Raw genomic sequence first — 16,109 nt, forward strand, 5'->3', positions numbered from 1 at the left:
AGATAGTTTGGCGAATCATTTTGGTTTGAGATTCTTACGAAAACCGAATAAAATGGATTCGTTTTACGAATGGGAACCGTTTGAGATTCAATACGAGAAAATGGGATCAAATCATATCGAAAAAAAAAAGAAATCGTATTGTAATTACTGAATTGAATAATCTGTATATTATCTATATAAAATACTCATTTGTATTCAGATTTATTGGTAAACTTCACATTGAATTAACATATACATGAATGTTTGATAGAGTTTAATTTCAATTCCATGAGTTAAGTTTCACCTTTGCGTTCCGGTGTCGCTTGATAATAACCTTCTCATTCGTGTAATATTTTCGGATGTTTTGTTTGGCGATCTAGTTGGATTACTGGGAGCCAGTTCTGCTGCTGATTGCTTCGGATTCCATTCTCCGCGCAAGATACCCGCTGTTTTTACTTCATTTCCATCACGGGTGTCTTCTTCCGCATGCCAGCAATCATGTTTCGGCCGTTTTGGCTTCGGAGTTTGTTGGATCAGGTTTCCGAAATTTCATATTAATTTTTGCACTAATTAATTTAATATAATAAACTTACCAGATATACGCAGCTCGGTATTATTCCGATGCTATTTCTCCGTAGCAGAAATATTGAAATTAGACAAAAAAAGACTATGCGTCACGAACAACTTGTGTAAAATGGCGTGATGAGTAAACACAAGATAAAACACCACTGACCATCATCCAAAAAGTGGATGATGGTCTTCATAGGGCGTGCTCAAATGATGATGCAGTCATAAACCGAACCATAATCATCTACATAGAAGATGATTACCTTACGATGAAAAGAAGATTGAACATTCACTTTTCTCGGCATATGGAAACGGGATGATCGATTTTAATATTAAAGAGGATGACAAATCCTACGTTCAAAGGATGATGTTTGGGTTCAGTGTAGACGTTGAATCCGCTGCAGGGGGGCCCCAGACAAGCTGCCACGGTGGATAATCAATTCGAACGCGCCTTTTTTAGAGTGCTAAGTATTAGCGAGCGACACTATCGGAGAGCGCCGCTTTGGAGACGGCACAAACACTCTCTTTTACTAATCCTCTTTCATAGACCGGATTCAAACATTTATGTCGTTTTCGGTTATTGCTGGGTCGAACCTAGTTCTGCCCCGGATCCACTCTAACAGCTGTCAAAACGTTCGCTTATTCGTTCAGGTTGGATCGCGATCCGCACCAGATCCGACCCAAAACGAACGAGGTTCGCTCTGCCGATTTATCGGGATCCAACCTAGGTTCACCAACACATTCAAACACAAACTGTCAAACTGGTGTATATGTTTATGCCAAAGGAAAATGAAAACGTAACGGATGGATATTTGATTTTATTTGTTTCATTTGTTAAATTGTTGTCTTCCACGCAAAAATGGATTATTTTATTTGTGTGCTGTCTTCAAGTTTCTCCGATGGTGAATCGGATTTTGATATCGACATATTTTTCGCTGATTACCTCATATGGTAGCCCCATTATAAACAAAATGAGGGTTGAAAATTTGGTTGAAAATGTGATTTATAAAATGCAGTGACGAGAAGGTAGCTGCTATTTATTCACTATTATAGGTGGTGTATTCGAAGATATACTTTAGGTATAATTGCTCTCTCAATGGTAAAATAGCGTACCGCAGTATCTGCCGCTATAAAGTTATTTATACCAAAATGTCCATACCATTATTTTATTCATTATTGCAGTTCTGTGACTAATTTGTTGAAAGTGTCGGATTTGAAGAATATTAATATAATGTATTAACCCTGGCATTAAAACTTCCAACTATATTGCCATCAACAAATTTATTGTATTTATTTATCAATGATACGTTTTTTCTGATTATTTATAAATAAATTCAAATGTCTATTTAGGAACATAATTAAATTGAGCATAATTTTTGAGTGGAAGATGGATTTTTAGTTGTAATTCGTTAAAAAACTGACATAGACATACTTATTTTATCCCATTGATATTTATTATGTTGAATCTCTAGTTTAGATTATGTAGTGAAAAATTATTTGCCTCTCTTGTATATTTGTTTTTTTTTTCATTTCTGACGAAATCACGGGGGGGAAAAATAGCAAAAAAGAAAAAAAGAGCGCTATGTAGACTATAGTCGTAGCTGTTACTAAAATTCGAATTTGATTATTTATAGGTAAAATAATTCGATTATCTACATCTAATAATCGAAATCCGTTAAAATTGTGCGATTTGATTCCATAAATTTTGTATTGGATTTTTTACAAAATGTTTCCATATTTTCTTGTTCTGTTCCATTTGAATGACATAATTGATAACTCAAATCTACTGTAACGTTACCAAAAAAGCCATAAAGAATCAGCATAAAAATTTATCGGAAAACACGGATTGGCATAATTACCGGCAATGTTCCGAAGCGCCAAAATTCTATCACGGCAATCCACATTGACGTCGTCATTTATCACAAGCTCCAATCACATAAATTTATTGATGGATTAATAATCATTTTTTAAATTAAACAATTAACAGAAGAAACATCTGATTTCCCTCATAATTCATAAAACAAGAAAAAAAATAACACTAATAATAAAATTCAATAGAGTCTGTTTCAGCCAGCTGATAAAAGTACGAAATGAAAACAAAACAGATGATAGGGCTTGAGTTCTCACTAACACCATCATACTGACTCGATCCCGATTCGTTTTTCGTTCGGTTATTCAGAGTCGGGGTCGGACCTGACCCAGGTTTAAAACCGAAAACGACATTAGAACGATGCTTTCACAGGAACAATATACATAACAATATACATGGAACATGTACATAGCAATTTTTCTTCATATTCTGTGGAGCTCCGAGTGTGAGTGTCGACATCAGCGTGGTTTGGATTGTCCTCGCCGCGACAAGGAAAAGTAGCACGCCAGATCTACTGCACGCTGCCTCGAACCAACGTGCTTGCTTGCTGATTCCCTTCACCTTCCCTAACTCACACGATTCCTTATTGCCCCTGTCTTTAATGCTTTCACCGCGATTGTGCGATGGACGCCTTGATAAGCTGCAGTAGAAGCGCACCAATTGAAGGCCTTGTAAGCACGTTTCCCGTAAGTTCGAGTTGTTCTTATGGACTAATTTAAATCAATTTCAAAAAACCTAATTATTTCGCGCATTGAACTCCCCTAACTTTATTTTACTATGAATTTTGCCACACCCTCGAAACCCAAGAAATCATCATCGCTGTTGTTACTGAAACCTGGCTGCAGTTCAACAAATAAGTGTACCCTGAAAATTACACCATTGTGAGAGCGAATCGAAACTCGCCGAACGCCACCGTGGGGAAGGAGTGGCGATTCTTGTGAGGAACGGAATTCCTTACTCTAAATTGTAAACTTCTACACGAGCAATTGAAACCATCGGGATACCCCGGCTCTAATAACAGGGCAACACTCTGCCAGTTTAGACAAGATGTACGCCAGCTTAGCAACATCAATTATATGAATGTGTGACACAGGATCTAGCAGAACGAATTTTGCACCAAGAATATGAGTCCACGGACTTCTACATCCACGCTCCTGATACTCCCACTCGCTATCCTTCTGGGCGAGAGAGGCCTTCAACCTTGGATCTGGTTATTTCAAACAAATCACACTGTCGTCAGATCATCTGCCTGTAATCTTCATCATCGATGCTGACATTCGAGTATCCCTAGCTGGTAAACTGATCATCTGCTTCGACAAAGCTAACTGGGGTACATTCGCTCGGAAAATTGATCAGGAAACTGATCTCACTGCAAGCTAGATCAACGATCTGGATCGTCCACAAAAAATCTACGACGCCATCGACAAAATCACTAAGATCGTCAGGGCAGTAATTACTTTGGACTGATCGTTTGACCAAAATCTGCAATGCGTGCCTAGTTTTACGTTACTTTTCGACCAGATGGAAGCACGCCAATGTAATAGGCATCCAGAAGGCTATTAAAGATATCCCCAACCGCTTACGTTAGGCAATCAAACTCATCAAATGCTTTAGCCAAGCAAGCCTTTGGCACAGCAGAGAGCGATTGATTCGCATTCTATACCAGCCCGCCCAGCCCGTTGTTGGGTGGCATGGAGTGCGATCCTCTCGTTTAATAAACAATGTGCACTCGCTTGACTGTGGATATACATCAGTAAAGAACATGTGGAGATTGGACAAATCAAGCATCCGAAAGAAAATCAATTTGCAAAAAAGAGAGCTAACCGCGGTGGAGGTTGGTACTCGGATTCCGATGGCTTTTCCGCAAACGTGACCTTTAAGTGGGGTTATCACGCCTATCTAGATAGTAGGAGGTTGAGGACCAAGACACGTGGATTCTTTTTCGCAAATTTCATATCAATTTGTCCATTTCGAAACATGTGCTGTGCATATGCACAGCCAAGATATTTAACAAAAAAATGTTTTTCGTATGGCTGGACGCAGGCCGTGCAGCTTCACCTGTCTAAGATTGTCCAATAATTATTGTCAAACCGGACCTTCACGGTGGCAGTAAATGGTGAAAATTCCAATGAGCACAACATTTCCCCGTAACGCTGGGTAGACACCTTTGCATGGTGTGTTACGGAGTAAGATCTACCACGGTCACATTGTCAGCTACATGCAAATCCTAACCCAACGAATACCTTCCCCAATATCCAATTCCGTGGTACTTATGAGGGTGTCGCTGAGTCGGGGGCCTCTCGTTAAATAAGTACTACATCAACACTTCCTCCCCCTCCTAAGTTACGGTGAAGATGGGCGTGGCCTGTGCAAAATCTCACCGCTAACGACTCCAGGTGAAACAGAACAAGCTGCTCCAGATGGTTCTCAGCTTGAACCCCTGGTATCCGACAATCGACATAAACATTGAACGGGCTACGAGATCCTTTATAATTTCCTGTGAGACGTCAGCAAAGCAAATCTCCTCATCGAAGCACTCATTCGTTAACCCCTGTGATAGTGCTGTCCAATGAGAGCTTGAAGTAGCTCGAAGTTTCTCCCTGTCCTGCTCATTCCAATTTGTTGACAAAAAAGAACGTTCTGCTCGTTCTCTTTTGTCAACAATTAAACATGGACATGAAGAACTTTGAGCTACTTCGAGCTGCTCATTGGACAGCACTAATTTAAGATTTAGGTTTTTTTTTTCTTCTTCTTCTTCTTCTTCTTCATTGGCATTACATCCCCCACTGGGACATTGCCGCCTCGCAGCTTATTAACTGCGAGGTTTCTAAGCCAGGTTACCATTTTTGCATTACCATGAGGCTAACACGATGATACTTTTATGCCCAGGGAAGTCGAGACAATTTCCAATCCGAAGATTGTCTAGACCGGCACCGAGAAACGAACCCAGACACCCTTAGCATGGTCTTGCTTTGTAGCCGCGCGTCTTACCTCACGGCTAAGGAGGGCCCTTTTGCTCTATGTTCCCTAAAAAGCTAATTGTAGCTAGTGAAATCATGTTTTATGCTACTAATGCCTCTCGTTAAGAAATTGAATAACAGTTCTCAGTAAGGTACTCCAAATATCTGAACTGCAAAAGTAAAAATTATAATAGTACAGTACCGTTGGGTTAAGAACATAATAAAACCATTGATATAGAAAACTTTACTCATTTCTCATTTCTCGCTCCTCTTTTTTACGTACCCCTTTTCTTAATTTTCAATTCTATTTCGTATTTCTCATTTTTCGCTTCCTGTTTCTCATTTCTCAGTTCTTTGCTTTCTGCTCTCAATCTCAGCTCCTAGTTCACTTTTCACTTTCCAATTTTCACTTGTCATTTCTCATTGTTCACTTCTCACGATTCAAAACTCTAAACCTAAGGTATTTTTTTTTAACTATTCGGCCGAAGGGGCAGCCAAAGGGCATTGGACCAAATGGTACCAAATATATGTTTTTGTATATGTGTTGTTGTTCCTAGAAGTAAAAATAATGTTCAACTCTTTTCAATAGGACAAAAACGCAGCCCTGAGCACTGAGTTGGGTAAGGATCTCAACTCGGCCCTTGCCTTGAGTCGCAAACAGGAAGCTTTCGAAAACGAACTAGTCGCCCTGGAAGCCCAGCTGCAATTCTTAGTGGACGATTCGCTGCGACTGCAGGCCAAATATCCCGGAGACAATGCCAAAGCAATCGCAGCTGAACAGGAGAATGTTATCCAAGCATGGAACATACTGAAGGAGAAATCCGCTCTGCGAAACGACCAGCTGCAGGCCAGCTGCGATCTACAGCACTTCCTTACCCAGGTTCGCGACTTGATGTCCTGGGCAACGAACCTGCGAGCGACCTTGCAAGCAGAGGAACATGTCAGCGATGCGACCGGAGCCACGGCCCTGAAGATACAACACGATGCCATCTACGGCGAAATTGAGGCTCGGGAAGAGACATTCCGCTACCTGAACGAATTGAGCGATTCGATGGTGCAAACCGGCCACTATGCTGCTACAGAAGTAGAAGAGAAATGCTCCGCACTGCTGGATGAACGTGCCAAGTTGCACTCGGCTTACAATAAGAAAAAGATCCTACTGGAACAGAAGATTGATTTGTTCTGCTTCATGCGAGACGCAAAGGTCATCGACAATTTGAGCAGCGGCCAAGAAGCGGCTCTCTCTAGCTCAGATTTTGGACAAACAGTGGAAGTAGTGCAAGACCAGGTTAAAAAGCACGATGCTTTTGAGAAATTAATTCAGACACAAGACGAAAAGGTGGCGATCCTGCAAGACCATGGCAGGAAACTGGTTGAACAGAATCACTACGACAGTGAAAACATTCGACGCCGTTTGAGAGAAATCATCGATCGCAGACAGAAGATCAAGGAGCTTTGCGCTCTTCGGCGACAGAAACTGCAAAATGCATTGCTGTATGCTCAGTTCATTCGGGACTGTGCGGAAGCCGGAGCATGGATCAACGAGAAACAAAAGAAACTGGAAGCAGATGCAACGAGTTTTGCCGACGTTTCCAACATGGAGGACAAAGTTAAGAAACTTCAAAAGCATCAAGCATTCCAAGCCGAAGTGGCTGCTAATGAGGGGCGCATCCGGGAGGTTAAGCAGAAGGGAGAGAAGCTAATCAAAAAGCGACACGAGTGCGCGGCTGAAATTGAAGACGAAGTGAGGAAACTCAGCGAATCGTGGAATGTTTTGCTGAATGAAGTTGCATCACGAGGACGAGGTTTGGAGGAGGCACAGGACATCCTCGAATTCGATAGTCAATTGGATAAATTGGAAGCTTGGATTCGCGACAAGGAGATGATGGTTCATGCAAGCGACACCGGTCGCGATCTTGAACATTGTAATGCTTTGAAGAGAAAGTTGGATGATGTTGACTCTGACATGAGAGTGGACGATCAAAGGATCAAAACGATCAACGTTCTGGCAGACAAACTTCTAACTCAAGACAAGGCACCTAATGAGGCCAAGAACGTCCAGCAACGCCGCAATAACTTCAACAACAAATGGAAGTCACTGCAAGGAGCATTAAATAAGTATCGAGAACTCCTAGATGGAGCCAACGAAATCCATTTGTTTAATCGCGACGTTGATGACACAGCTGAGAGAATAAGCGAAAAGCAACTTGCGATGAGCGTGGACGATACTGGACGAGATTTGAACGCAGTGGAAGCCCTCAAGCGTAAGCAGGACGCCATAAAAAGCGGTATGACTGCCGTACAACAGAAGATCAGAGAGCACGAGAAGAGAGCCATATTGTTGGCCCAGAAATATCCCGACAATGCAGTTAACATCGAGGCGAAACTGGAAGAACTCAAACGGCAGTGGAACAATCTTCAGGCGGCCAGCGTAAAGCGAGCGGAAGCACTGGAGAATGGCTACACTGCGCACAAGTTCACAGCGGATGTGAAGGAGCTCGAATTGTGGACCAACGACATCATGAAGAAAATGGACTCGGTATCCAATCCAAATACTATCGCCGAATGCCAGGCTCAAATTCAGCTACATCGCGAGCGGAAGGCAGAAATCGATGGTAGAGATAAGATTTTCAAGGCCCTCCAGGAACATGGCGAACAGCTGGTTGCCGATAACAAAGCTATGGGAGTTAAGAACGACAACGTGGAGAAGGCGTTGCGTCAGTTGGAAGATTTGAATAAGCATCTCCATGACTCATGGAAGGGTAAGGATCGTTTCTTGAAGGAAGCCTACCAATTGCAGCAGTTCAAAGAGCAGGCTGATCAGATCGAAGCTTGGTTGGCCAATAAAGAAGCATTCTTGAACAATGACGATTTGGGAGAATCGTTCACGGCTGTAGAAGCCCTGATCAAGAAGCATGAAGGCTTTGAAAAATTGCTTGCTGCAAGCAGAACCGAAGAATTGGAAAAATTCGCTGAAGAGATTCTGGCAGATAGTCCATTTGAAGCGGACGTCATCAAGCAGCGTCTGTACTCGGTGATCGCCAGAAAGGATCGACTACTGGCTTCTTCGGCTGGACGCAAACAAAAGCTGCAGGAATCGCTACAGTTGCAACAGTTCCTGCGAGGATTGTACGAAGTCGCTAAATGGATCTCGCAAAAAATGCAGATCGCCTCGGATGAGAACTATCGAGAGCCGAGTAATTTACAAAGCAAAATTCAGAAACACATCGCCTTTGACGCTGAACTCGGAGCGAACTCGAACCGCGTGACGGCAATTATTGAAGAAGGCGAGACTCTCATCAATGCAGAACACTACGCCAGCGCCCTTGTGCAGGAGCAGTTAGATATTCTAGAAAACGATTGGCAGAAACTGCGTGAAGCTTCTCGCGAAAAGAAAGAATGTTTAGCCGAAGCCTACGAAGCTCGTCTTTTCGAGCGTAATCTTGACGACTTCAATAACTGGATGGACGAAGTCGAAAGCCAACTCTCATCGGAGGACTATGGCAAGGACCTAGCTTCCGTGAATAACCTTTTGAAGAAGCATGAAATGCTGGAAGCAGATGTTGCCCACCACATGGAAACCTGCGAGCAAATCAAGACCACCGATGACAAGTTCCTCGTTTCCGACCACTTTATGAAAGATGAACTTCACGAAGTTGCAATGATGACCATCAAACGGTACCATTCCCTTCATGAACCAACCACTATTCGGCGCGATAACTTGGAGGATTCATTACAGCTGCATCAATTCCTACGCGATGCAGAAGACGAGCTCTTGTGGTTAAACGAAAAGGAGCCTCTAGCAGCATCAAAGGACCTTGGTAGCAGTTTAACTGCTGTGCAGAGTTTACAGAAAAAGCACCAAGCTTTGGAAGCGGAAATCCTATCGCAAGAACCGATCATTTCCTCCTTGATTCAAAGAGGACACCAAATGATTCGAGAAAATCACTATGCTGTAGAGCAAATCGAAGGTCAGTCGAATCTCCTGCAGCAAAAATTAGTAAACTTGAGAAACCTCACTAACGTGCGAAGACTGCGGTTGCTTGACGCTGTTGAAAGTCAGCAGTTCTATGCCGAAGCCAACGAAGCGGAATCCTGGCTGAAGGAGAAGAAGCCAATCATTTCATCACACGACTACGGAAAGGACGAAGATTCTGTTGGGTCGCTCCAGAAGAAACTGGACGCACTTCAGCGTGAGTTGGTGGCGTTCAGACCAACTGTCGAAAAAATCGATAAACTGGCTGTAGGGCTGCAGGAGCGTGGTCACTTCGACAGTGAAAAGATCAAGACAAAGAACGATAAGATTCAGTATCAGTTCCATGAGTTGAACCGACTGGCAGGTGAACGGGAAAAGAAATTGGCCGAAACGAAGAAGCTGTACGAATTTATCCGGGAAATCGACGATCTACAGGAGTGGATCGAAATGCAGATTAATACGGCTGGTTCAGAAGAATATGGAACCGATGTGGAAGACGTAGAACAACTAACGGCACAGTTTGAATCGTTTGTTTCGAATATGAATTCCAACGAAGCTCGCGTCAATGCCTGTGTTGCGAAGGGTGAGTCGCTGTTGAACGAGGGCAACCCGAATAAAGACATTATTAAGGGCAAACGAGACGAAACGAAACAACTGTGGGAAGAGCTAAGGGACTTGGTGGGAGCCCGACAAGAAGCTTTGGCTGGGGCTAAGCAGGTGCACTTGTTCGACCGCACTGCAGATGAAACAATTGGATGGATCCATGAGAAAATTTCAGCAGTTCTGTCAGAAGATTACGGTCATGACTTGGAGTCGATCCAGGCTCTGGTGCGGACGCACGAAAGTTTCGAAGCTGAGCTGGGTGCCATCAAAGAACAGCTGGAATCTGTAGTTTCTGAAGCTCAAAAACTCGGCGATACTTTCCCCGATGCCAAAGAACACATCGAAGTGAAGCGAGATGAAACGATCGAAGTATGGTCTGTTCTGAAAGAAAAGACGATTCAGCGCAAAGAAAAACTTATGCAAGCGGAACAACTGCAAGCTTACTTCGACGAATACCGGGATCTTATGGCTTGGATCAACGAAATGCTGGCGCAGATCACCGCTCCAGAATTAGCCAAAGACGTTGCCGGAGCGGAAGCCCTGATCGGAAAAATCAAAGAACATAAGACCGAGGTGGATTCAAGAAGCGAAGCGTTCGATACGTTCTACAAAACAGGCAACAAGTTAATCAAAGACGGTCATTTCTTAGCTAACGAAGTGCAAGAGAAAATCGCTGTGTTGGGACAACGGAAACGTCTCCTGGATAACACTATTGTGCAACGAGCTGAAATCTACGAACTCAATCTGGACACGCAATTGTTCTTGAAGGAAGCAGAAGTGATCGAGAGCTGGATCATTACGCGGCAGGTTCAGCTCAAAGACGGTAAACTAGGGGATTCCATTGCTCAGGTCGAAGATCTTATTCGAAAGCACGAGGACTTCGAGAAAACCGTCGCAGCACAAGAGGAGAAAGTACTGGCTCTGAAGCGAATTACTCTGCTGGAACAAAAGTTCAAAAAACAACTGGAAGCCGAACAAGCTGCTCGAATAGCTGAGAAGGAACGAGTCGAGCGAGAGCGCCATGAGGCCCTCAAGCAAAAAGAAGTGCAACGAATCACCGAAGAACGCCGAAGACACGATGTCAACACGTCGGTCACCAACGGTTACGATACCCCCATCAAGTCATCTACACCTAGTCATCTCTCCCCGGCCGCTGGTCTATCCAAGGAAGCTCCGGATGTGTCGCCGGTACAAAAGTCCAACTCGTTTGCCACGATGCTTCAGGAACGGCTTCGTCGAGGTTCCGAGGGCAACATTAAACGGGCTGAAAGTATGAAGATCGGTCCTAAGCCTGCCAAACGAACGCCGTCGTTCACGACACGGCGAAGAGCTCAGAGCTTCCGCAAGAATCAACGGGGAGTTGAACCTGCTGAACCTGACCTACCGCCAGTAGAAATGCAGGGAATGCTGGAACGAAAACACGAACTACAGTCTGGTGGAAAGAAGGCTCCCGTTCGCTCGTGGAAACCTTTCTATACGGTTCTATGCGGACAGTTGCTGTGCTTCTTCAAGGATGTTGATGATTTTGCCCAAAAGAAAGCCGCTACCGCGCCTGTTAACATTCTGAATGCCAAATGTGATCGAGCCGAAGACTACACTAAGAAGAAGAACGTCTTCCGATTGGTGTTACTCGATGGTTCAGAGTTCCTGTTTCTGACTGGATCGAAAGACTCTATGAACGAGTGGATCAACAAAATTGCCTTCCACGCAGCGCTGCCTCCAAATCTACAACTGATGAGCTACGATGAATCCATGAAGGTTAGTTTAGTGTGAATTATTTTATTGGTTGTTGTAGAAGATGCTAATGCTTTGCTGTTTACCACAATCCATCCAGCACTCTTCCGGTGCTGATGGGAAAACCCTTGGCCTTCAGATTAATCCCCAATCCCCGATCCTGGATCGTAGTGACGCCAACTCATCAATCAGCTCGCGGACCTCGTCGCCAGACTCGCAGCGACGGGATTCCCGGGCATCGTTAAACAGTGCCAAATCCGGCGGATCTGGCAGCAATGCTAGTAGTAGTCTCCAAACCCCACAGATAGCTTTCCTTCAGAAGCAGAAAGAACTAAGAGAGCAAGAGAATCAGGTTTGTTATACATTTATAAGTGTGGATGGTGGGTATTGAGGATTTAATTCATGTTTGTTCGTTCCAGCAACGATTATCACATCAGCAGCAGCAACAACAACAGCAACATATGAGTACCTTCCATACGCCCCAAAGCCCAACCCAGGAATTCTATGTGCTAGCCGACAAGCCTCCGATACCTCCGCGAGGAGTTCCACCACCTGTACCGCAGCGACAGTCCAGCACCGAAAATATGCTGAATAACAATGTTATCAATAACAACAATAGCACAGTACAAATTAGGCCCAAAACTAGCAGCGGGAGCAGTGGTAGTTTTAATGGAAATGGTACGATGTTCAAAAAAGAATTGAGTATTGAACTTTTGATTCTTATTGTGACCTTATTGCAGACCACGACAATGGCAACTACACTAATGCACCCCGACCGTTTTCTCATCAACCAAATACGGTGATCCAGCGAGGAGTTCCTGTAAATGGCAATAACAACAACAACGGAAACGGTGAAGACGTCTGGTTACGTCACAGTGAACTGAGGTCATCCGGTAAGTCGCCAAGCAAATTCAAAGCATAACTTTCCTTATAGATCCCTTTAAATGTCGCTCACCTGTGTCTCAATACGTTCATTGTGTTTGTTTTGTCCCTTCCCTTCATTTGTGTAATGTGTAAACGTAAACTATCCTCCTGCCAAATTATAACCGAAACCCGGGAGCAGAGATTCCTCCACCACCGTTACCGGCGACGTCACCTCCATTGAGTACGTTTTCTCCGCTGAAACCCCCTTCGGGCTATCAGCATCATCACCAACAGCACCATTCCCCGCAACAAAAACAAATGCAGATGCAGGACCAATTCATCAAACGGGAACAGGCGGCCAGTAGCAACAACAACAACTATGTTGGCAGTAGCAGTTATCTGAAGATGAGCAGTCCCACTGGCCGAGAACCCAACAACAACAACGTCGCCTCACGGACCACGTGGCATCATCATCTTCAAATGCCAGTTCCGCAACCGCCACAGATCCCACATGGGACCAACGGCGGTATGGAGTACCACAATCACCAGCAGCAGCATCAAACATCCATCAACAATGGGAGCAATACTTTCGGGAACAACACCAACCTGGACGGATATACTTCCGGTTAGAGAGCTTGTACTTTGCTAGTTCTGCGCGCTCTGGTGGTCATGGGCATTAACTTTACGCTACAGCCAGGTCTAACCGGGATTCAATCAGAGAACGGGTGGTGGGTCTGTCGGCGGGCCTTTTGCTCCTTTAAAAACCACCTCCCATCGATAACGTTTGACGGTGTTGGTGTTCTCACCTTTATTGTTTGTGTTCGTTTGTTTGCGTGTGACCCATTGACTAATTTAACCCCATTTTCAATACATCTTCACTAACCGTGTTATGTTTGATATTTTCTCTCTAAAGTCAACGTATTTTAGGCTAATACAATAATTTGAAGCCATTAACCTTCATTTTTAGACAACGCTGGTTTCTTGCATTTTCTAATTCCACAACTCACAAATCAAATTAGGCGGATTACATTTTTATTCGACATTCTTTTTTAATCTCAAAAATCTTACTGCAAACCAAATACTCATTTCTTTGAAAACCATATTTAAAAAATATATATTACTGAAGAAAACCTGTATTAACCTTTTGTCTGTCCCAGGCCACTTGAAAGGTTGCCATTTTTTAAAATTTTTCAACCGATTGTCCTAAATTTTGGTAGTTTGGTAAAACTCGTCAGATTGACCCCAAATTGAAATTGTTATAATTTTTTTATTGTTTGGCCAAATTCCAAATTCCAAGCAAAAATTTCAATCGTAATCTGAAAGTATACATGCATGCAGGCCCATCAAATCCATGATATTTCATTTGTCCATCTTTGTCCACTTTTGTTTGATAATCATATTAGTTTTTGTGTGAAAAATCAGCTATTCCATGGGAAACACATAAACCATATCTCTGATTTTCGCAATATTTGGTAGAATAAAAGACAAGAACACCGTCTTCGACCAGAGGTCGTACAGACTGAACACTTACTTCCGGAATATTCCTGACAAATGCGCGTGTTTTCAAGAAAGAGTTGTTTACTGTTTTGCCTTTTTAAGAGCAAATGCGTGCTTCAAATGGAGGAATGATCAACTCATTAGAATGTTTCCAAGCAAATGCGTCCGATCGAAGAAATATTCTTTTTTAAATCAAGGAATTAAAAAAAAAGAATCATTATATGCTTTGACTTATTTCGGGCAAATGAGTGATCATATTTTATTTTAAAGGAATTTTTAATTGAACTTTTCCGCCAAAAATGTTATCTCGTTTTATCATACCGTCGTCGGGGGTGACAATGGGTCAAACGAGGGTGAGAATGGGCCATTGTTTTAACTACATAGAATGCTTGTAGAATGGATTCAATGTATCTGAGGACAAGAAAACTGAATTGTAAGAGACCTTTTAGAGACCGATGTTGTTATCCGACCTCCAGACTGTCATCCATAGTCACTCCCGACGACGTTATTTAATGTCAACTTTTCCAAAAACCCGGGTGGCTAATATTTTGTAATTTTATCGAATTTTTAGTTGTCACGGTACCTCACAAATTTAAAAATAATTATTATTTTATGATGAGCGAAATTAAGGCATATCACGGTACTTCATTAATATTTTTTCGTGCCATCCGTTCAAGAAATTTGTCAAATCACTTGAGAGCTAGTTTGCAATTTTTAACTTTTTTGCCAAATTTTTGCATGGGTGACTAATAACTAATAAAGGATCGAGCGTCCCCATATAAAATTAACAATTTTTAATCTAAATTTCCTAAAATTGTGAAAAAATGTTGATATTTGTATCACATTGTAAAAAAGAGTTAAGCTGTGAAAAAAACAAATGAATCACTTGTGATTTTATTATAATTTTTATAGTTTTGATTTTTTAATTTTTAATTTTTAGTTAGGTAATATTTATAGTTTCTTCAAGTTCTATCTAATAGGAATTTAAAAATTTAGCTAATGCAGTGTTATATTTTGATCTGCGTTTCTCTTATCCAGTTTCGAAAAAATCTCAACAAAGTGATGAAAAATCACAAACATAATGTTAAAACCTAGAAAATCTGAATGATGTTACAATATTCTACCTGTATCAACCAAAATACTGAACATTGTGCATTTTCTTTCGCCGAGTGCTATCACAAAATCGCCAACTTTCGTTTAAGCAAGAAACTACACGATCACCATTATTTCACTTTTTGTTTCAGGTTGGGGTCAATCTCGCCACGAAGCTAGGCCGGCTTCGCTCCCAGTAGGAGGGGGACCCCCCGCCAATAGCAACTCCGGTGACATGTCCGCACTGGTGCTTGGAAGGCAGCAGCAACAGTCGGCGGAGAGTTCGAGCGAAAGTGAAGCCAGCTTTATCAAGGGCGGCGGCAGCAAAGACTCCAAGGACAAGAAGGCCGGTGGCAGCGGAATGTTTAGAATGTTCTCCAAGAAAAAGTCCAAGAATCACAATTAGGAAACGGTGGGTTCCTAAACAGGAGTTGTATTATAGAAAGAGCCTCCATTGTAATTACTTCCTAAGATTAGTTTCTATGTTGTTAGAAAACGATCTAAAAGGGAAACTTATGTGTTTTTTAGTTTCAGTTCGAGTTATGTTTTATTTAAATGCAAAAGTTATTTTATCACAAACACACCATAGTAGAAAACTTGTAGTAATATCGATTGAAGCATTACTTACGAAGCATCAGATTTTTTTAATAGAACTTAAGCAGCCTGCCCCAAGGTCACGAGGACCATCGAATGAATGAAACAGATGTAGACATTGGTTTATTTATATTCTACAACGGCAACTCGTTTCGAAAACATCCTTATAGCATTTTTATGTCCAAGCAGCTCTGTATTTGTAAATCTATAGGAATAGTTATCTATTTGAACTTCAGTCACTGATCAGGAGCAAAAAGTTACACAAGATATAATCTGAAGATGGCAACACAGTACAGTTATTTAAATTGTTAAAATTTGAAGAAATTCTAGTTAAGGCAATATGGTTTAGTAAAAAATATTGAAATAATGAAAA

At 42.3% G+C, this 16,109-nt stretch overlaps 1 protein-coding gene across 9 annotated transcripts in view; it reads left to right on the plus strand.

Annotated features, from left to right (window-relative positions):
- Positions 1–16,109, plus strand: part of LOC134225165 (spectrin beta chain, non-erythrocytic 1) — a 257,521-nt gene extending 241,412 nt beyond the window's left edge. For 7 of the 9 annotated variants that reach the window (XM_062705018.1, XM_062705017.1, XM_062705019.1 and 4 more), the window contains 6 exons: positions 5,966–11,713; positions 11,790–12,041; positions 12,109–12,367; positions 12,430–12,582; positions 12,753–13,178; positions 15,295–16,109. In XM_062705018.1, the coding sequence (XP_062561002.1) occupies positions 5,966–11,713; positions 11,790–12,041; positions 12,109–12,367; positions 12,430–12,582; positions 12,753–13,178; positions 15,295–15,548 (7,092 nt within the window). In that variant the 3' untranslated portion in view covers positions 15,549–16,109. The remainder of the gene's footprint in view (positions 1–5,965; positions 11,714–11,789; positions 12,042–12,108; positions 12,368–12,429; positions 12,583–12,752; positions 13,179–15,294) is intronic. The other 2 variants (XM_062705014.1, XM_062705022.1) reach the window with 2 other exon arrangements.

The sequence above is a fragment of the Armigeres subalbatus genome, chromosome 3 (assembly GCF_024139115.2).
Source record: "Armigeres subalbatus isolate Guangzhou_Male chromosome 3, GZ_Asu_2, whole genome shotgun sequence".
Taxonomy (NCBI): domain Eukaryota; kingdom Metazoa; phylum Arthropoda; class Insecta; order Diptera; family Culicidae; genus Armigeres; species Armigeres subalbatus.